The sequence below is a fragment of the Mercenaria mercenaria genome, chromosome 9 (genome assembly GCF_021730395.1).
Source record: "Mercenaria mercenaria strain notata chromosome 9, MADL_Memer_1, whole genome shotgun sequence".
Lineage (NCBI taxonomy): Eukaryota > Metazoa > Mollusca > Bivalvia > Venerida > Veneridae > Mercenaria > Mercenaria mercenaria.
In genome coordinates, this window is record NC_069369.1 from 35,849,204 (window position 1) to 35,872,519 (window position 23,316).

The 23,316-nt window shown below is 36.3% G+C and overlaps 4 protein-coding genes across 4 annotated transcripts; 1 reads left to right on the top strand and 3 right to left on the bottom strand.

Moving 5' to 3' along the window:
- Positions 1 to 2,601: 2,601 nt before the first annotated feature.
- On the bottom strand, positions 2,602 to 3,357 carry LOC123546116 (L-xylulose reductase-like). The gene has a single exon (XM_053550508.1). The coding sequence runs from the start codon at positions 3,355 to 3,357 to the stop codon at positions 2,602 to 2,604; it is 756 nt and encodes a 251-aa protein (XP_053406483.1).
- A 9,608-nt stretch (positions 3,358 to 12,965) lies between these two features.
- On the bottom strand, positions 12,966 to 13,721 carry LOC123547893 (carbonyl reductase [NADPH] 2-like). The gene has a single exon (XM_045335138.2). The coding sequence runs from the start codon at positions 13,719 to 13,721 to the stop codon at positions 12,966 to 12,968; it is 756 nt and encodes a 251-aa protein (XP_045191073.2).
- A 4,592-nt stretch (positions 13,722 to 18,313) lies between these two features.
- LOC123546118 (L-xylulose reductase-like) lies at positions 18,314 to 19,305 on the bottom strand. Its single transcript, XM_045332307.2, has one exon. The coding sequence runs from the start codon at positions 19,201 to 19,203 to the stop codon at positions 18,445 to 18,447; it is 759 nt and encodes a 252-aa protein (XP_045188242.2). The 5' UTR covers positions 19,204 to 19,305; the 3' UTR covers positions 18,314 to 18,444.
- Positions 19,306 to 22,237: 2,932 nt separating this feature from the next.
- LOC128559258 (uncharacterized) lies at positions 22,238 to 23,050 on the top strand. Its single transcript, XM_053550509.1, has one exon. The coding sequence runs from the start codon at positions 22,238 to 22,240 to the stop codon at positions 23,048 to 23,050; it is 813 nt and encodes a 270-aa protein (XP_053406484.1).
- The last annotated feature ends 266 nt before the right edge of the window (positions 23,051 to 23,316 follow it).

The following is a 23,316-nucleotide window of genomic DNA, read 5'->3' on the forward strand; positions in this document are numbered from 1 at the left end:
TCGTTTTCAGGACATAACTTTGGCACTATATAAGATAATGTCTTGAAACTCAAAATATATCTCAACCATCATCTGCATGTGTGGTAACAATCCCAATAACTCTAATTATTTGTGTTCTTGACAGAATTATGCCCCTTGGTGTATCTTCCTTTTAAAGTAGAGGTCTCTTATTGAGACATATTCATTTTACTGTCAAATCCCCGAATAGTGGAGCGCGCTGTCTTAGGACAGCTCTTGTTACTTTATACTAATTTATTTTAGCTTGATTGTGATGAAAGCTTTAAGCTTATTTGAACCACTCTCGAGTCGGCTTCCTGGAAAAACCAGTACTGGTGTCATATGAGAAGTCATTGTCTTGACCCCAGTGGGGCTCGAACCCACCACCCTGGGTTGAACAGCAGACACCTTAACCACTAGACCACAACTCCCCCTTTTCATACGCCCAAAGGGACGTATTTTGTTACGACGCTGGTGTCCGTCTGTCCGTTAGCAATTTCGTGTCCACTCTATAACTCTAGAACCCCTTGAAGGATTTCAGAGACACTTGGCTTAAATGTTCACCACATTGAGACGACTTGCAGAGCACATGTTTCGGATGGCTCGCTTCAAGGTCAAGGTCAAACTTAGGGGTCAAAGGTCATATGCCTTTTTTCTCATGTGTATATTGCACTCATTGCGGTGCTCTTGTTTTTATTTAGCAGATCCCTTTTTTGTTCACTTACAATGATTTTTTATTGAATTACCTCCCTTTTATGTTACTATAAATAGCTTATTTTGTAACTTTTTTATTATTGGTCATAGGGAAAAACCGAGACCACTTTTCAGTGGTACAACATGGATGGTACCTCCAATTTTTAGGTGTATTTTAACATATCTATACCTGGTAAGGATATTTTTTGTGGACTTACAATTTTTTTTTCTGTCGACATAAATTTTTTTTTTGGAATTTCTTCCCTTTGTTCTTCCTGTCCTTTGGGCTTCAACAGTTAAGTTCTTTAAATTTTGCTCCCATCCTCCTCTGATATAACCCTTCGGGCGTATATTGCCCCGCTTGGCGGAGCTGTTATTTACTGCTACTTCAGTTTCCACAGTTTTCTTCAAATTCAAATGAAGTGAGTATATATTGCATTTTACACAATATCTAGTCAACCAACTAGTTGACCCTGGAGTGCAACTTAAAAAGAACTATAGAAAGCTGTTAATTTATAAATATTTAATATGACCTCCTTCGAAGAAGAGGTGATGTGTTGTTTTGCTCATTGTGTGGCTGTTTATTACTGGACCATTTGGTTTCCAACCAATAACTAGAGAATTCTTGGTCTCACAGTGGCAAGGATGATTGCCTGTTGTCATCAGACGACAGTTTTTGTTTTGTGGATCAGTAGGTCAAAGTCACAGTGACCTTGATACTGAAAACAGTTTCCATTCAATAACTAAAGAAGGCTGTTGCCTACAGTCGTCAAACTGCATAGGATGATTGCATGTTCTCATTGGATAACCCTATTGTTTTGGTCAAAGGTCACGGTCACAGTGATCTTGAGTCTGAAAATAGTTTCTGCACAGTGACTTGAGAATCCTTTGGCCGTCTGCCTTTACACTTCATAGGATATGTTTTTAGGGTCAGCAGTAACCTTAAAACTGAACACAGTTTCAGCTCAGTAACTAAAGAACACTTTGATCTACAGACCAAACTTCGTAGGATGATTGCCAGTGGATATAGTCCATTATGTTGGGGGTCAAAGGTCAAGGTTATATTGATCTCCGGACTGGAAATAGGACGGGCCAAAATCAAAATCATTTCTGATCTTGCTCGGACTGTTTCACTGAAATAATTATCTCCACTGTGACTGTCTGTGTTGCACATTAAACAGGTCCTTATCTCGAAGCGAAAGGACAATGTCACACATGCGGTCAAAGGTGGTGCCTGGTCTTTTCTAGGCTATAACATGCATGAAGCAAACATCTGAGATTCAACGAATAATAGGCTAGAAATTGTTGCACATCTTTTGCTGTAAGAATATCCTTAAACAACAACAGTATCCTCAAGCACCGGTCCATATTCCAGAAAGCACTTGGTATATTTTCGATCTATAAGTATATCGGTCTTTACATTTTCTTTTTACCTGGTCACCTACATCTCTGACTTTTCACACTTTAAAGGTGAAAGTTTAATGTGGTTATTATTCATATCCGTACTATTTGTGTACAAAGGAATTTTGAAATAAAGTTATAGGTTAAAACACACATTTGCAGGGACTGGGGAAGTTCTGTACCGTTCGCCAGATTCTCATATATAACACAAACCAATGACAGTCACTTTATTTGATTAGGGTAATAATGTTGATTGTCCTTCGATGAAAACAAAAACCTAAAACTTTAAGTGTTTTTTAGTGTAAAATGAATCCTTTGGTTAAAGCTAGAGAAGAAATAAGACCAAACCATTATTATATAAATGTTTTAATGTTCGTGTATTCATGACATTGAATATTCATACTGCAATTATGAAACATGTACTTCGGTTGGTAACAGTGTTCCGCACATTCCTGTTTTGTTTCCGTTCTTTGTCGGTTACTGACCCTATGTATAGCAATATCCTATTCATTATACCTTAACTGTAATATTTGACATGCAACCGCCGTCGACAACGTGCATCTGCCCTGTAACCATCGATGAATGTTCGCTCAGTAAGTACAGAATTGGATCGACTATTTCCTGAAGTTTAAGGATCCTGCCCATTGGCGTCCTAGAGGTAAAGGTCTCTTCTGACAACTTTCCTTGCTTGATCATATTTTGAACAAGCGATGTGTTAACAAGTGCTGCATTCACGGAATTTACTCGTATTCCATGAGGTCCGAGCTCAAGTGCCAATTGCTTTGTAACCATATCCATTCCAGCCTTAGACACGTTATAGGGTAATCCTTTCGGGAAAGCAGCTAAACTGCCGTTGCTTGAATTGTTGACAATCGATCCTCTTATATTGGCTTCTATCATTTTCTTTGCAACTGCTTGTGAACAGTTTATTGAACTAAGCAGGTTATTGTCCAGTATTTTCCAAATATATTCCCTCGGACAATCCACAGCCTCGTATTCGTGCCCTGCTATACCAGCATTATTTACCAGACCGTCCAAAACTTCTAGGTTCTCCAACTTTTCTCTCGTATTGTTCCAGTCACATAAATCCGCTACAATAGGCACAATGCTTGGATGTTCTTCCACCAATGTATCAAGCGTTGACTTTGTCCTACTAAGGGCGTATACTTTACAGCCACTTTCACTCAATGCAATAGCAACCTCTCGTCCTATCCCTTTTCCTGCTCCTGTAACAAGGACCTTCTTTCCACTAAAATCAAACGGCATTGTAGGTCACACTGTTATCTGTGATTTCACTATACATAACATTTATCTTTTATACGAACAGGTGAATTTATTTACCGTAAAGTTTCTTTGAGTACTCCTAGAATAGAGGATGCTATTCTACCTACCTGGGCGTCGGCGTTGTCGTCGGTGTTAATGTGGTTTTGAGTGAAGGCCATATCACAGCATTATCGTTCAAAATGCTTGTATTGGATTGAAACTTCGCACAGCCATTAAACGTACATACATAGCTATGGTAGGTAACTCTTGGTTGAAAATAAATTATTGCCTTTTATCGACCTACAAAAAATGGTAGAAGTTTTTCGTTCATCTAACTGTCAAGCCATATACCAGTAACAACTCGTACATATACTGGATTTAAACTTCTCACAAGGCTCTCTTATTGTTTCATACCTAAGTAAGATAACTGTTGAATGATATTTTGTGTGCGGATTACGACCCTTTGTTGTTACAGTTTTGCGTGCACCTACCTACCAAGTTGTATCACAGTAATATCTACATATACCGAATCCCTTCCCAGCAAACAAAGTACGTCTTTTTTGGTTGTTATGACGTCTTTTTTGTTGTTGTTTTTGGAAATGTCTTTTTACGTCTTTTGGAGACGTCATTTTTACGTACTTTTTGTTGTTTTTGAAAGGTGCGTTCACGTCTTTTAGAGACGTCTTTATGACATCTGTTAAAAGACATCTTTGTCGTGTATTATAACGATGTCTTTATGACAAGAAAAAAGTCATAGTATTTTAGGTATTGATTTTTTCACTTATCTATCACTTGTAATCACATGTCTTTTCTGAACTTTATTTCATAGATCTGTGGTCGCACAAACACGGGTTCAATACTCCCCACCCACCCAATAAGCTTGTTTTAAGAGCATTGATCGTAAAAAATGCATTTTTGAAACACGCTGAAATTGTTACACAATGCGTTTTATGATCGCCACCTATGCTCAGTACATATTAAAATGCTAAAAAGTATTCGCTAAACTTAACCAGGGGCGGAGGAGAGTGGTGTGGATGGTGGAGTCTTGACCCCAAGTGTCTGTGGTATCACGCGAAATATATTAAATTGGAGTGTTTTTTTAATTATCATTTTCCTGTAAATGAAATAAACATGTAAAAACAGTTTTGATAAATAAAGTACTAATATAATAACTAATTAAAGCTTTTAAAATATTATCAACATTTTCTAATCTGACATGGTAAATATGAGATATTTTAAAGAAAAATGCAGATTAAAAAAGCTAATTATGTTAAAATATATATTTTACAAGCACGTCAGTCTTTTAATGACGAATATAATTATTAAGTTATAATAATGTTTAAAGTATAATTGTACTTACATTTTTTGCATCACCCTTCTGTACATAGTTGTGTTTCTCAAAATTAACTGAATACTAGTATTGCGTAGACCAATACCAGGATACAGGCGTGACTAATAGATAAAATGTGTAGAGAGACGGACCATTCCCAGCACGCAAGCCTATATGGGGCTCATATGGCCTATATCTGGGCAAATGCACCATACGGTTGCCATATGGGACCCATATTGTAAGTATTAGCAAACATCGGACCCATATGGGACCCATATACAATGTCTTGAAGCGATGTGATATACTTAGTACCAATGTATTCATTTTAAGTTTATAGGTGGTGTTACTAGTATAGAAATTCTTTATTATAGTTTGTATGTTTTCTTCGAATGTTTTTACATTTTCTTTGGTGTTTCCCAAAAGGGTCCCATCTGGGTCCCATATTGTAGGTATTTGCCGACATCGGACCCATATGTGACCCATATACAATGTCTCAGTGAAGTGAGATATCAATGTCTTGATTTAAGCCTATAAGTGTTGACACTAGTATAAACAATCGTTTTTCTGTGTTTTCTACGAATTTTAATACATTTCTTTGATCTCAAAAGTTACGTTTCCCAGAAGGGTCCCATATGGGTCCAATATTTATTATCGTAACTGTTCGGGCAGTGTATATATCTATATTTTTGTTTTTGTTTACTTATTTTGTATAAGTGCAAAAATATTCTAATGATCTGGCAATCATAACTTACGTTGTTATTGCATACACTGAATTTAACAAGAAAGGAACTTTCAACAACTAAAAAAATAAATATCGTGAGATTATTTGAATTTGACACAATTTTGAATAGCATAACGTCCCTAATGAAATTATTTTATTTAATATTTCTGAAACATGTCTGAAAATTTCTGAATATAGACTGAACCCTGTCTGAACAGTTTTTAGCAGTCTGCATATTTCTGAACAGGGAGTTTATGTACTGAACATTTCTAAATGTTTTTGAACTTGTACTGAATGTTTCTGAACTTGTTCTGAAAGATCCAGAAATGAATTCAGATAGTTTCAGAAGATGATTTTTCTGAACCTTTACTGAAATGTTTCTGAACGTTTCAGAAATGATTTCTAATTGTTTCAGAAGATGTATTTTTCTGAACTTTTACTGAAATATTCATGAAAGATTAAGTAAATTCTGGATATTTCAGATGATCATTTTTTTCTAAACTTCTACTGAAATGCATATCAGAAATAAGTTAAAACTATTTCTTGTTATGAATTTCTGAATTGACAGTTTCAAAAATATTTTTATACACAACAGAATATGCATACACTTTTTACAAATTCATTACATTTTCAAAAAAAAAGTGAAAAAAAAAATCAAATACAGATTTACACGGTGCATTTAATATGTCCATAATCATTATTATATAGTACAGCCTTTCAAGACCCTTCCAAGCACATTTCTTATATGTAGACTTCCACAATGTTACAATTGTTATATTTAAATACTCCTTAAAGTTACCTCTGAATTTTTCTATTATGGTGCTTAACTATCAAAATAGAAAACATTTTTATTTAATTCTCAGCAAAAAGTAACTTGATGGAATGGTATTTATTACTTACGGAGGATAGAAGATAAAAGTAATATGAGCAAGTGTTTATGAATGTTCAGATATGTTTAAGCATTACGTAGATTCTATGTTAAGAAATGTTTCAGAAGTTTTCAGAAATTTCAGAAGTTTTAAGAAATATTCAGAAAAAAAATCGTAAGGACACTCGCTTAGGCCTACCTCACTGATTAATAAACAAAAAGAAATATCAAACTTGTAGGATTGTTTTTGCTGACAAACAATATTCCATAATATAATTATCTTTGGGGATTACAATTACAAGGGCATGCTATTTGTTATATTTAGAGTATTATTTAAGTACTGATTAATCACATTGTCCATGTTGTAAGCTGCAGCAAATTTCCCGCTCTTTTTCTCTAAAATAGCTGCCTGGTAAGCTTTGTTTTAATTTCAAGACGGATTTGTTTCAGTGTTAAATGCAGATAGCAGCAAGATTTATATAGTCAACCTTGGATGCAAACTGTTCTATGATGCAGTCATTTGCAAAACGTAAGTACAAGAGGTTGGCATTCATCTGCTAATTTTAACAAGTCTTTAGGCAAGTCAAATTCAAAGATAAAAAAAGATAAATAGTGAAACCAAGAACTTAGCTAAGTTACATGGCACTTTGATTTGGCAGTAATCAATAAACATAAACAATAAGGGTAACAGTGGGCTTTCAGCCAGTCCAAGTTGGTTCAAAATTGTGCCGATTTAATATGAATATTTCTGAACTGATGTCTTAGCATATCTGAATTTTTCAGAAAATATGGCCGAATATTTCTGAATTTTTGGCTTTATTAACTTTTTTGTCACCCTTTCATCAGTGTTGGCGTCCGCATCGATAAACTTTTTCAAGGAAGGTTTCTCCAAAACTACCGGGCCAAATGTTTTCAAACTTCACACACGTATTCGGCTTCCTGAGATGATCTCACACCATGGACAAGTTACATAATGTGAAACATCATTCGCTCAAGCACAGATGGCCCAAGCACCAAGGCTTGACTGACAATTCTCTGGCTTTTATGTTGTCAAAATTATGCCCATATTTAAGTTAAAAAAAATCGAGTAAGTTTTGCATGTAAGCAGATTTCACAAAAAAACTACAAATCAAAATGCTTTTAAACTTCACACATGTCTTAGGCATCATGACAGGTCAATTCTTAGATTATGTTTAATCTAGCTTCCATATATTTCTGTGAAATTCTGAACATCTTTCTGATTATTTTTGAAATGATGTCAGAGATTTTCTGAATGGCTGAATATTTCTGTATTGATGTTAAAGATTTTTCTAAATGTGATTGAACTGATGTCTGAATTATGTCAGAATAGTTCTTAATTATGTCTGAATATTTCTAAATTAATGTTTGGACATTTCTGAATAATGTCTGAATATTTCTGAATTTATTTCTGAATTGATGTCTGAAGTTTTCTGGGTTTTTTTCTGAATCGTGCTTATTTAAGCAAGTATTCAGAAATAAGCAAAGAAATGATTTTCAGACAAATTCGGAAATATTCAGCAATTATTCAGATTGCAATTCAGAAATAATTAGATTTTTTTTCATGATGGGTCCAAAATGGCGACATAGTTTGGTTGGTGATAGATTTATCATTTCAGCAAGAACCCTCGCGGTTCTTAAACAGGTAAAAGTTTAAATTTTACAAATAGCTGAATGAAGTATTTTGTTTAAAATGTTGGAAACAGCTTTGATAAACACACCGAAAAAATGTTTTTCGTGTGTTTTCACGACCCTTGTGGGCAAGCCTATATGGGACCCTTACGGGCTACATCTGGGCTTGTTCTGGACAAATGTACAACGTTTGTGTCCAAAGTCTAAAAAGCATTTCTTTTTACTTTAATGGCATGGTAATGCAAATTTACCCTTTTTCTTGTTCTGTACAAATCTATCTCTCAGATGCGTACTTGGTTACCTCTTTTATCTTGTAGATTTGCCATCTATATTCTTAGAAACAAGTAAAATGCTTGCAAATATATCATGATATTTGGCAAATAGTCATAATTTTTACTGACACAGACTGGCATTTTTTTCCCCACTTTTCAGAATGCCTTTACTAAGAATCTGTGATGAAGTGTCTTGGGGGTGCAATCAGATCAGGAGAATAAAACAGTCCATAGTGACCCGGAAACAACTACATGAGCAGCTACAATGTTACGGAGCCTGTTGACAATATCAATAAAAACAAGAGCTGTCAGTGGACAGCGCGCTCGACTATTCTCAGTGCTTGATAGTATAATATAAGCTATGAGTAAAACTTTACAATAAGCATATTCTAAGTCGAAAAGAGGCCATAATTCAGTCAAAATGATTGATAGAGTTGCCTCCTCCTTTTTACAGACTGGGGTCATGGTGGTAAACAAGTATGCAAAATATGAAAGCAATATCTCAATGGACTTTGAAAATATTTGGGGTGGTACGCAAACTTTAAAATTTATTCTGAGTCGAAAAGGGGCCATAATTCAGTCAAAATGCTTGATAGAGTTGCCTCCTCTTTTTTACAGACTGGGGTCATGATGGTAAACAAGTAGGCAAAATATGAAAGCAATATCTCAATGGACTTTGAAAATATTTGGGGTGGTACGCAAACTTTAACATTTGTGTGACGCTCACGCTAACGCTCACGCCGACGCCGGGGCGAGTAGGATAGCTCCCCTATTCTTCGAATAGTCGAGCTAATAAGACTCACACAATCCCAGAACGCCCATAAACGGTCCATACTATATACGATATGGGACCCATAAGGGACCCACATTGGTCCCATATAGTACATACCGTATGGGACCCATGCCAAAATTATTTGCAAAACCCATCTGGGTCCCATATGGGTAACCCATATAGGTTCCATGTATGCTTACGTGCTTGGTTTGTTGTCATGGTTACAAAAATGTGTTATAAATATTCCCAATGAATCCCAGTTTAATCATTATACTATTGCTTTCCTGAATATTTTAAAATGTATGAATATTACTAATTAAAAGTAATTACACCATTTTGAAAATAGCTAGACACCAGTCCAATTTTAATAGCAATTATATAGGAACATTTTCGGAAGTGCAAAAAATATCATTTACACGTGTGAAGTCTGAAATCAGTTTTGCGCAATAGTTTTTTTAGAAACATTCTTGCATGATAAACTTTTATTATGCGGACGCCAACGCCGACGAAAGGGTGAAAACAAAAGCTCTACTATTAGAAAGCTTGCACAAAAGTCGAGCCACAAATGACCAAACATCTTTTATCTCTATAAATGTGACATTGACCGTTGCGCTTGAGATGAAGTGCTTGCATGTGTTTAAATGTTTTGGTGACTGTGTCAAGTTATCTGAACAGTTAAGTTATTGAATGGACAAGAAATGACCTTATATATTTGACCTCTAAATGTGACCTTGGCCTTTGAGATAGGGGTCTGGATCCAGCTGGCAACAAGTCACCTTATTATAAGGAAAGTTTGTGCCAAGTAATTATGAAATCCATTGATGAATGGCAGGGTTATGGACTGTACAGACAGAACTTATTAACATTTGACCTCAAGTTGTGAAACTAGGGCTTGTAAGCGACACGATCTCGTTATGGAAAACATTTGTGCCAAGTTATTCGAAGCCTTTTTATTTTTTTGTTGTTATGACGTCTTTCTGAGGTATTTTTTATTGTTGTTTTTGGAAACCGTATTTTTACGTCTTTTGGAGACGACTTTTTACGTATTTTTTGTTGTTTTTGAAAGGTGCGTTCACGTCTTTAGAGACGTCTTTATGACATCTGTTAAAAGACATCTTTGTCGTGTATTATAACGATGTCTTTATGACAAGAAAAAAATAAGGCATCATCTTTTTGAAATGTGAATCCCAACCATAATCAAACGAATAAAGAATTAGTATTTTAGGTATTGATTTTTTTGCACATCTAGCACTTGTATTCAGCATGTATTTTCTGATATTCATTTCTTAGATCTGTGATCGTATTTTGTCTAAGTTACATAGTAAGTCCAATATGTAATCAGCTAGAGAGGCGCAATTTACTAGCTTAATTCTCAAAATCATTAACACGGCTTAACCACTGGACCTGGTATCACACACAGACACTTGGTGGTAGAAAAATGCATTTTTGAAACACGCTGAAATTGTTACACAATGCGTTTTATGATCGTCACCTATGCTCAATACATATTAAAATGCTAAAAAATATTCGCTAAACTTAACCAGAGGCGGAGGAGAGAGGAGTGGGTGGGGGAGTCTTGAGCTCAAGTGTCTGTGGTATCACGTGTAATATATTAAATTCGAGTGTTTTTAATTATCATTTATTATTTTTCCGTAAATGAAATACAAATGTAAAAACAGGTACTAACATAATAACGAAAGGAAGCATTTAAAATATTGTCAACATTTTCTAATCCGACATTGTAAATATGAAGTATTTAAAAAAATGCAGATTAAAAAAGCTTATTATGATAAAATAGATATGTTATAAGCACGCCAGTCTTTGCATCACCCTTCTGCACATAGTTCTGTTTTTCAAAATTAACTGAATATTGTGTAAACAAATACCAGGATACAAGCGTAATAGATAAAAGAGAGTGTAAAGAGACGGATCCTTCCCAGAGCACAAGCCTATATGGGGTCCATATGGGCTATATCTAGGCAAATGTACCATACGGGCCCATATGGGACCCATAATGTAAGTATTTGCCCACATCGGGCCCATATGGGACCCATATACAATGTCTCAGTGATGTGATATACTAAGTACCAACGTATTCATTTTAAGTTTATAAGTGGTGTCACTATAGTATAGAAATTCGTTTTTATAGTTTGTACCTTTTCTTCGAATGTTTGTACATTTTCTTGGTTTCAAAAGAAACATGTTTCCCAGAAGGATCCCATATTGTAAGTATTTGCCAACATCGGACCCATGTGGGACCCATATACAATGTCTCAATGAAGTGTTACATCAATGTCTTGATTTTAAGCCTATAAGTGTTGTTACTAGTATAAACAATTGTTTTTCTATGTTTTCTACGAATTTTAATACATTTCTTTGGTTCTTACGTTTCCTAGAAGGGTCCTATATGGGTCCCATATTTATTATCGTAACTGTTCGGGCAGTGTATATGAGCCATGCCATGAGAAAACCAACATAGTGCGTTTGCGACCAGCATGGATCCAGACCAGCCTGCGCATCCGCGCAGTCTGGTCAGGATCCATGCTGTTCGCTTTCAAAGCCTATTGCAATTAGAGAAATCGTTAGCGAACAGCATGGATTCTGTTGTTATTGCATACACTGAATTTAACAAAAAAGGATCTTTCAACTTCCTTGCGTGCTGGGTTTGTTACCATGGTTACAAAAATGTGTTATAAATATTCCCAGTGAATTATATACTATTGCGTTCCTGTATATTTTAAAATGTATGAATATTTCTAATTAAAATAGCTAGATACCAGTCCAATTTTAATAGTTATATAGGAACATTTTCCAAAGTGCAAAAAGAAAATATCATTTACACGTGTGAAGTCTGAAAGCAGTTTTGCGCAATAGTTTTTGAGAAACATTCTTGCATGATAAAATTTATTATGCGGATGCCGACGCCGACGAAAGGGTGAAAACAAAAGCTCTACTATTCGAAAAAGTTCACTAATTTTAAAGCCGAGCTACAAATGACCAAACATCTTTTACCTCTAAATGTGACATTGACAGTTGCGCTTGAGATGAAAGACTTGCATGTGTTTAAATGTTTTGGTGACTGTCAAGTTATTTGAACAGTTAAGTTATTGAATGGACAAGAAATGACCTATATATTTGACCTCTGAATTTGACCTTGGCCTTTGAGATAGGGGTCTGGATCCACGGGCAACAAGTCACCTTTTTATGAAGAAAGTTTGTGCCAAGCAGTTATGAAATCCCTTGATGAATGGCAGGGTTATGGACCGTACAGACAGAACCTGTTAACATTTGACCTCAAGTTGTGGTACTAGGTTTTGTAAGCGACACGATCTCGTTATGAGAAACATTTGTGCCAAGTTATTTGAAAGGTTGCGTTACGAAGACTGACTGACGGAAGGACCACTCTGCACCACTGGTCGCAAAGGCAGAATCACTTGCCACCAGCAGGCTAAGGGTTAAATAGGTCCTTATCTCGAAGCGAAAGGACAATGTCACACTTGCGGTCTATCCATATATCAGTCTTTCCATTTTCTTTTTACCTGGTCACCTACATCTCTGATTTTTCACACTTTAAAGATGAGAGTCTAATGTGGTTATTATTCATATCCGTACTACTTGTGTATAAAGGAATATTGAAATAAATTTAGGGGTTAAAACACGCATTTGCAGGGACTGAGGAAGTTCTGTACCGTTCGCCAGATTCTCATATATAACACAAACCAATGACAGTCACTTGTCTTTTATTTGATTAGGGTAATAATGTTGATTGTCCTTCGATGAAAACAAAAACCTAAATCTTTAAGTGTTTTTTAGTGTAAAATGAATCCTTTGGTTAAAACTAGAGTATAAATGTTTTAATGTCCGTGTATTCATTACACTGAATATTCATACTGCAAATATGAAACATGTACTTCGGTTGATAACAGTGTTCCGCACATTCCTGTTTTGTTTCCGTTCTTTGTCGGTTACTGACCCTATGTATAGCAATATCCTATTCATTATACCTTAACTGTAATATTTGACATGCAACCGCCGTCGACAACGTGCATCTGCCCTGAAACCATCGATGAATGTTCGCTCAGTAAGTACAGAATTGGATCGACTATCTCCTGAAGTGTAAGGATCCTGCCCATTGGCGTCCTAGAGGTGAAGGTCTCTTCTGACAACTTTCCTTCCTTGATCATATTTTGAACAAGCGCTGTGTTAACTAGTGCTGAATTCACAGAATTTACTCGTATTCCATGAGGTCCGAGCTCAAGTGCGAATTGCTTTGTAACCATATCCATTCCAGCCTTAGACACGTTATAGGGTAAACCTTTCGGGAAAGCAGCTAAACTTCCGGTGCTTGAATTGTTGACAATCGATCCTTTCTTATTGGCTTCTATCATTTTCTTTGCAACTACTTGTGTACAGTTTATTGCACTAAGCAGGTTATTGTCCAGTATTTTCCAAATGTATTCCCTCGGACAATCCACAGCCTCGTATTCGTGCCCTGCCATACCAGCATTATTTACCAAACCGTCCAAAACTTCTAGTTTCTCCAACTTTTCTCTCGTATTGTCCCAGTCACATAAATCCGCTACAATAGGCACAATGCTTGGATGTTCTTCCACCATTGTATCAAGTGTTGACTTTGTCCGACTAAGGGCGTATACTTTACAGCCACTTTCACTCAATGCAACAGCAACCCCTCGTCCTATCCCTTTTCCTGCTCCTGTAACAAGGACCTTCTTTCCACTAAAATCAAACGGCATTGTTATTTCGATGTTTCATCATAAAACGCCCCTTTAATCTGGCCATTTAAAAAATGTAGGTTACACTGTTATCTGTGATTTTGCTATACGTAACTTTTATCTTTTATACGAACTGCAGGTGAATTTATTTACCGTAACGTTTCTTTTTAGTACATTTGTACTCGTAGAATAGAGGATACTATTCTACCTACCTGGGCGTCGGTGTTGTCGTCGGTGTCATAATGTGGTAAAGGTTTTGAGTGAAGGCCATATCTATGGAAGCCCTGGAGGGACAATTGATTTCCGTACTTCCCACTTCTGACTTCTAACTTTTGCACTTCTCACTTCCAACTTCTTGACTTTCTACTTCCTACTTCCTACTTCTAACTTCCACACTTCTGACTTCTAACTTCCGCACTTCTGACATCCAACTTCCTGACTTTTGACTTCTGATTTCCAACTTCCACACTTCTTACTTCCGACTTCTTGACTTCTTACTTCCCTCTTCTAACTTCCGCACTTCTGACTTCCAACTTCCTGACTTCTTACTTCCAACTTCCAACTTCCACACTTCTAACTTCCGACTTCCAAAGAGGGAAAGTTGGAAGTCAGAAGTGCGGAAGTCAGGAAGTTAGAAGTCAGAAGTGTGGAAGTTAGAAGTCAGAAGTGCGGAAGTTAGGAGAGGGAAGTAAGAAGTCAAGAAGTCGGAAGTAAGAAGTGTGGAAGTTGGAAATCAGAAGTCGAAGCTCAGGAAGTTAGAAGTCAGAAGTGCGGAAGTTAGAAGAGGGAAGTAAGAAGTCAAAAAGTCGGAAGTAAGAAGTGTTGAAGTTGGAAGTCAGAAGTCGCAAGTCAGGAAGTTGGAAGTTAGAAGTGCGGAAGTTAGAAGTCAGAAGTGCGGAAGTTAGAAGAAGGAAATAAGAAGTCAAGAAGTTGGAAGTAAAAAGTGTTGAAGTTGGAAATCAGAAGTCGAAAGTCAGAAATGTGGAAGTTAGAAGTCAGAAGTGCGGAAGTTAGAAGTAGGAAGTAGAAGTCAAGAAGTTGGAAGTGAGAAGTGCAAAAGTTAGAAGTCAGAAGTGGGAAGTACGGAAATCAATTTTCCCTCCAGGGCTTCCATACATATCACAGTATTATCATGGCTTGTATTGGATTGAAACTTCACACAACTAACGCTTCCCAGCCATTAAACCTACATACATAGCTATGGTAGGTAACTCTTGGTTGAATTCAATATAAATTATTGCCTTTTATCGACCTACAAAAATTGGTAGAAGTTTTTCGTTCATCTAACTGTCAAGCCATATACCAGTAACAACTATTACATATACAGGATTTAAACTTTTCACAAAGCTGTTTTATAGTTACATACCTAAGTAAGATAACTGTTGAATGATTCTTTTTTTTGTGCGGATTACGACCCTTTGTTGTAACAGTTTTGCGTGCACCTACCTACCAAGCTGTATCACAGTAATACCTACATATACTGAATCCCTTCCCAGCAAACAAAATACGTCTTTTCTTGGTCTTTATGACGTCTTTTTTGTTGTTGTTTTTGGACACGTCTTTTGGAGACGCCTTTTTTACGTACTTTTTGTTATTTTTGGAAGGTGCGTTCAAGTCTTTAGGGGACGTCTTTATGACATCTGTTAAAGCCTTAAAAGACATCTTTGTCGTGCATTATAACGATGTATTTATGACAAGAAAAAAATAAGACATCATCTTTTTGAAATGTGAATTCCAACCATAATCCAACGGATAAAGAACTAGTATTTTAGGTATTGATTTTTTTGCACATCTAGCACTTGTATTCAGCATGTACTTTCTGATATTTATTTCATAGATCTGTGATCGTATTTTGTCTAAGTTACATAGTAAGTCCAATATGTAATCAGCTAGAGAGTCGCAATTTAATAGCTTAGTTCTCAAAATCATTAACACGGCTAAACCACTGGACCTGGTATCACGCACAGATACTTGGGGTAAAGACTCCCCGACCCACCCAGTAAGCTTATTTTAAGAGCATCTGTGGAAGAAAAATGCATTTTTGAAACACGCTGAAATTGTTACACAATGCGTTTTATGATCGTCACCTATGCTCAGTACATATTAAAATGTTAAAAAGTATTCGCTAAACTTAACTAGGGGCGGGGGAATGCGGGGTGGGTGGGGGAGTCTTGAGCCCAATTGTCTGTGGTATCACGTGAAATATATTAAATTCGAGTGTTTTTTAATTATCATTTATCATTTTCCCGTAAATGAAATACAAATGTAAAACAGTTTTTTATAAATAAAGTACATGTACTAACATAATAACTAATGGAAGCAATTTAAAATATTGTCAACATTTTCTAATCCGACATTGTAAATATGAGGTATTTTAAAGAAAAATGCAGATTAAAAAAGCTAATTATGTTAAAATAGATATTTTATAAGCACGTCAGTCTTTTAACCATAATATTATTGACGAATATAAAGAATTGTACTCACTTCTTTTGCATCACCCTTCGGTACATAGTTCTGTTTCTCAAAATTAACTGAATAGTGTGTAAACCAATACCAGGATACATGTGTAACTATTAGATAAAATGTGTAAAGAGACGGATCTTTCCCAGCGCACAAGCCTATATGGGGTCCATATGGGCTATATCTAGGCAAATGTACCATACGGGTCCCATCTGGGACCCATATTGTAAGTATTAGCCCACATCGGGCCCATATGGGACCCATATACAATCATTCTCAGCGATGTGATATACTTAGTACCAATGTATTCATTTTAAGTTTAAGTGGTGTCGCTATAGTATAGAAATTCGTTTTTATAGTTTGTATGTTTTCTTCGAATGTTTGTACATTTTCTTTGGTTTCAAAAGAAACATGTTTAGGGCCCCTTCTGGGTCCCATATTGTAAGTATTTGCAAACATCGGACCCATGCGGGACCCATATACAATGTCTCAGTGAAGTGATACACCAATGTCTTGCTTTTAAGCCTATAAGTGTTGACACTAGTATAAACAATCGTTTTTCTATGAATTTTAATATATTTCTTTGGTTCTTACGTTTCCTAGTAGGGTCCTATATGGGTCCCATATTTATTATCGTAACTGTCGGGCAGTGTATATGAGCCGCACCATGAGAAAACCAACATAGTACGTTTGGGACCAGCATGTCTGGTCAGGATCCATGCTGTTCGCTTTCAAAGCCTATTGCAATTTGAGAAATCGTTAGCGAACATCATGGATTCTGACCACCTACACTGCGCGGATGCGCAGGCTGGTCTGGATCCATGCTGGTCGCAAACGCAATACTAGTATGTTGGTTTTCTCATGGCGCGGCTCATATATCTATAGGCCTATTTTTTTTATTATTTTTTTTTTATTTATTTATTTATTTTGTATAAGTGCAAAAATATTTTAATGATTTGACAATCATATCTTACGTTGTTATTGCATACACTGAATTTAACAAAAAAGGAACTTTCAACTTCCTTGCATGCTGGGTTTGTTACCATGGTTACAAAAATGTTTATAAATATTCACAATGAATCCCAGTTTAATCATTATATACTATTGCGTTCCTGAATATTTTAAAATGTACGAATATTACTAATTAAAATAGCTAGACACCAGTCCAATTTTAATAACAATTATAAAGGAACAGTTTCCGAAGCGCAAAAAAAATCATTTACACGTGTGAAGTCTGAAAGCAGTTAGTTTTGCGCAATAGTTTTTTAGAAACATTCTTGCATGAAAAACTTTTATTATGCGGACGCCGACGAAAGGGTGAAAACAGAAGCTTTACTATTCGAAAGCTTGCACAAAAGTCGAGCCACAAATGACCAAAAATCTCTTATCTCTAAATGTGACATTGACCGTTGCGCTTTAGATGAAGGACTTGCATGTGTTTTGTTATGGTGACTGTGTCAAGTTATTTCAACAGTTAAGTTATTGAATGGACAAAAATGACCTTATCTATTTGACCCCTAAATGTGACCTTGGCCTTTGAGATAGGGGTCTGGATCCAGCGGGCAACAAGTCACCTTATTATGGGGAAAGTTTGTGCCAAGTAGTTATGAAATCCCTTGATGAATGGCAGGGTTATGGACCGTACAGACAGAACCTGATAACGTTTGACCTCAAGTTGTGATACTAGGGCTTGTAAGCAACACGATCTCGTTATGGAAAACATTTGTGGCAAGTTATTTGAAGTCCTTTATACACGAAGACTGACTGACGGAAGGACGCTGCAAATTGTTATGACTCCCACCTTTTTCAAAAACAAAAACTTGCTAGAAAGGCAGAAGCATTAATTGAACTCGTCTTAAATCGCAAGAGAATTTCTGTTTTTGTTTCAGTCAATTTATTTAAGGGTATGTCCAACGGTGAAGCCATCATAACTGACGAGTATCCCTCATGGCATTCAGGGGTTAGCTATATATACTAATATACGCTTAGTATATAAATCATAATAAACAAACCGGGGTCAGTCTGAGATTGTAAAACTGCAATTTCTAACATGCATCCGGCTGGTGTTTCTCTGAACGGCCAATGGCAGTTTTGCATTCAGGGACATGTATTAAAACCTTTGCCCAGGCTAAAGAAAAAATACGACCAAGTCATCATTTCTGAATTGTATTTACTTGAAGTGTACATAATTTACAAACTGCAATCATGAAATATGTTAATCTTCAATGATTCACATTTTACATTTCCTTTTTTGTTTTCGTTCTTTGATGGTTATTGACATTAATCATTTGACTTTAACTGTAATATTTGACATGGCACCGCCGTCGACAACATGCATCTGCCCTGTAACCATTGATGAATGTTCACTCAGTAAATACAGAATTGGACCGACTATCTCCTGAACTTGAAGGATTCTGCCCATTGGTATCCTAGAGGTGCAGGACTCTTCTGATAGCTCTCCTTCCTTGATCATATTTTGAACAAGTGGAGTGTTAACTAGTGCTGCATTCACAGAATTTACTCGTATTCCATGAGGTCCGAGCTCAAGTGCGAATTGCTTTGTAACCATATCCATTCCAGCTTTAGACACGTTATAGGGTAATCCTTTCGGGAAAGCAGCTATACCTCCGGTGCTTGAATTGTTAACGATCGATCCTTTCTTATTGGCTTCTATCATTTTCTTTGCAACTACTTGTGTACAGTTTATTGCACTAAGCAAGTTATTGTCCAGTATTTTCCAAATGTATTCCCTCGGACAATCCACAGCCTCGTATTCATTCCCTCCTATTCCGGCGTTATTCACCAAACCGTCCAAAACTTCTAGTTTCTCCAACTTTTCTCTCGTATCGTCCCATTCACATAAATCCGCTACAATAGGCACAATGCTTGGATGTTCTTCCACCAATGTATCAAGTGTTGACTTTGTCCGACTAAGGGCGTATACTTTACAGCCACTTTCACTCAATGCAATAGCAACCCCTCGTCCTATCCCTTTTCCTGCTCCTGTAACAAGGACCTTCTTTCCACTAAAATCAAACGGCATGGTTATCTTTTATAATTCAATTCGTATTTTAAAACTTCTTTTTATCTTCACTTTAAGACATGTAGGTCACACTGTATCTATCATTTCAGTATATTTATCTTTTGAGTACCAGAAGTTTAAAATATTCACTCATGTGCAGTGTGTATGCACACTATATCTAGTACCATACTTATACCAAACTGGTATGCAATACGTTATGGTACTATTCACACTAGTACTGTATAATGGTACACAGCTGAAATTTTCAGAGTAACTATATCCAGCACCATATTTATACCAAACGGTTACGGCGTTTAACCTTTAGCATGCTAGATAAATTGTCGTCTGCTGGAAATGTCGTCTGCCAAAATTGTAAAGTTCATTCAATTTGCTCCAAAATTGGAAGAAATATTGTCAGAGTAACAAACAGCCGCTGAAACCTGATCAGACGCCGATTTAATCGGCTTCTGATCTGGTTCCAAGCTGTTTGCAAAGGCTGTTAAATTCGCCTGCAGCAGTAAGGGTTAATCAAATTATTCAGTTTCAGTTTTACAAATATAATTTTTACGATTTAAAATGATCTTTCATGAGGGAATTTGTTTGGTTCAGTGTAAGATTGAAATATATTTCGATGCAATATTTTCACGAGTGACATAGCCATGAGTGAAAATATAAGATACGGTGTTCATGAGTGAACATTGTGCGACGATGTTCCAGAGGGGACATGCACAGTACCCTGAAGACGAATATTACCATGATTATGATTACAATAACTCACTGAATCACTGAATAATTATACAGGCTGATTTTACCTATCGTAATGCTTACAGTTAGTTTTACTACCAGTTAGTAATGCCGACATTTTAATCAATTACGCTTTAAAAATCGATTTATCAATTGATCATGCATTAGAGTTTGCTGAATAAAATGTCAGTGGTAAATCTCTCATGAAACCTACTTTATGAACTATATGGCAGAGTTTAAAAGTGAATAAAAATGGAGATTTCTTCGTGTAAAGATTCTCGGATTTAGACCTGCGGTGTCAGTCTGGCTAGACAGTGAACTGTGAATTCGATCCACGTATAAGATATTAATTTGGCGGCTCGCAGTATACACTGTAAAGTGAATAAATATGGAGTTTTAAAGCCCTGCTCCGCGGCTATTCAAATTCTATTGTGTGTATGCAACCCATTATTACAACAGGTAACAGTTAACGGCCACGCGCCACACTTTAGCACGCAAAACCACAGGTATAGAATTTTATATGCTTTTTCAGTGACAATTTAAGGTTAAAAGGTAGGACTGGAGAAGGTCTTTAAAGTGATGTCAGTCTAATGCCACCACAATGGTATTATACCCTCTGCACAGAGAAACAGTTACAGGGGCAGGTCACATTGTGTTGTGATGCGTTTATAGTATACCAGCAGACTTGTCACGAGACATTCGTTCTTTTTGTCTAGAAGATGATCCTGAAAAGCCGGCGACGAAGTGTCACCAGTTCATATTCAGACTTGCCTGACCACAAGAAATATAGATTGAGTCGTGACTGCACTTTAGAATATTGTGAAGTTAGTAAATCAAGTACACTTATATACAATGAAAATTTAATCGTTAAAACTGCATTATGTGATCTCAGCGTTTGATGTGTTGAACTAAATGATTAAACAATTAATGAATAGTAAATGCAACAAAAAAGAACTAGTTAAACTGGCTATATTTTGTAAGACTCTTTTCTCTAATGTCAGATAGTCATTCTCCTTTAAAAAAATACAACCTTTTTGTCTTAGTAATTCCTATTATATGACACTGTATAAAATGTATGTCTATTTTGTTTATATACATGTTTAGTTACATGTTTGTTATGAGCCCCATGTGGTTCTGGGACGATCTGTGTATGAAAAGAATTGGAACCACTGCCTTACCCTTGCATGATCGTAAGAGGCGACTAATAGGGTCTTAACACTTGGTTTTGCAGTAACTCTGTGATTCCAGCAGGTATGCAAATTTTGATTCCATACCTCATGTTTTTATTTCGATGTAAATGAGATGTGGAACCAACATTTGTAGTCCTGTTTGGCGCCATATAACCTATACTGTGTTGGTGCGCCGTAAAACCCAAATAAATAAATAAATGTTTGTTATGATGTTATTGTTCTGATCACATGGTTGTAATAACCCATGATCTAAACATGCACAAGACATGTTGGTCTATGGGTTCGAATCTCGCTCGATTTTTTTTCTATTTAAAAAAAGGGTTATTATTCCAGATGGCTCACAGTCGACCATTGCAGCTGGGTGGTAAAATGCATTAAAGGGGAAAAAAGCTGCGCTGTGGATACTGCTTCTGATTATATTCATGAGCTCATTATCAGCTGGTTAACAGAGACTTTGAATATGACATTGAAAATGATTCAGCGACATATACAGCTAGCAAAAGTGGTCTGCAAGACAAACTTCAACTGAACGGATTGGCAAGCCAAACAAAAGCAGTGACTGAGACTGACGTCCACATAGTACAACAACAAAAAAGGAAAAGATTTAGTTATCAGAAAATTATTGTCATATCTCTTAAAAAGGCTTTATAACTTTGTAACTGACAGATTATATTATTATAGAATTAGTTGTTTCTACCTGGAGCATTGATATAAATATTGATGTAAATCTTCTTCCCAGTTTTTACTAACTTTTCCATTCAAAATTGAAAAGCGTTTCTAACGGGATACCGAAGGTAAACTGCCTTAATTATAAAGCTTAAAATTATATTCAACGATCACTAAGTACGTGTTCATCCATGGTGTATTGGTCAAGAACGTAGGGAAATTTTTATTGCCACGGCGGTTCGGGTTTTTGATTCCCTACTCGGACATGTTTTTCTTTTTGATTTTGGCATGTTTAAGACGGTTAAGAATCTAATGTTTATATTATGAACAATAAAGATAATTTTTAGCGAAAATCTGAAAGGCATTGCGAAGACCTCGATTTTGCGAAGGCGTCCAAACCTTTTCTTTGAACTGCTTTACACGGAGCGTGAAATTTACTGGTGAAAGAAAAAAAAATGAATCTTGCCGATAAGAAGGCAATTTTTGTGAAGACTTTGAGTGTGAAAGCTGCTGAAGATGATGGTAATTGCGGGATAAGTGGATTGGCTTTGATTTCCTGTGATGAAATTCTACTTGCTGACTGTAACAATGATTGTGTTAAAATTTTAAATGTCCGAGAAAGCAAGATCAGCTCAAGATATTCTAGTCAACCACCGTCAAAACCATGGGATGTCGCTGTGATCAACGAAGAAATTGCTGCAGCAACAATGCCAGAAAAAGGGGAAATTATTTTCATGGACACAACAAATGGTCTGTCTAAAAGCCATACTCTGAAAATAAGGAAAGGGTGTAGAGGAATTGATCATCAGAATGGTATAATTGTTGTGTCTTTCTGTTCATCGCCGGCTGTTCAGATACTAAACATGAAAGGCAAGATTCTGAATGAGGTCAGTGATGCAAGTATATTTGTGGCCCCTAGTTTTGTAGCTTTCAGTAAAGATTCCAAGAGTATTTATGTGTCAGATTATTTGAAGCACGCAGTGTATGAATTAAGGTTAGATGGAGAAGTAAAGACTACAACGAAATGTTGGAAAGATAATTATCCGAGAGGACTAGCTGTTGCCAGTGATGGAACTGTTGTTGTCTGTTGCGAAAATACCTGGGATAGGCTTACCCTGTTGATGTCAAATACTGGAGAAATACGATATCTCACTGTGGAGCATGTAGAGGAACCAACTGCTTTCCTCCTTTATGAAGAACAGAACAAAATTGTCTTGTGTGGAAGTGACAGTGACTGCAATGAAATGAAAATATTTGATTTAAGGTAGTCAAAGGTATAGGTTATAAGAAACATCTTTTGTACAGTTTGCTTCCAAAATTGATGTCGAGTCCTTTGACTATATGCATACTACAGTAGAACTAAGTTGACCACGAACTAAGTTAACAATGAACTAAGTTAACCATCATAGTTCAGGGATCAGTTATTAGTCCCCTACTGGTTGAAAACCAGTTTCGGGGACTATAGGAATGCACTTTTCCGTCCGTCATTCCGTCATTCCTTCCGTCCGTCCGCAATTCCGTGTCCGGAATAACT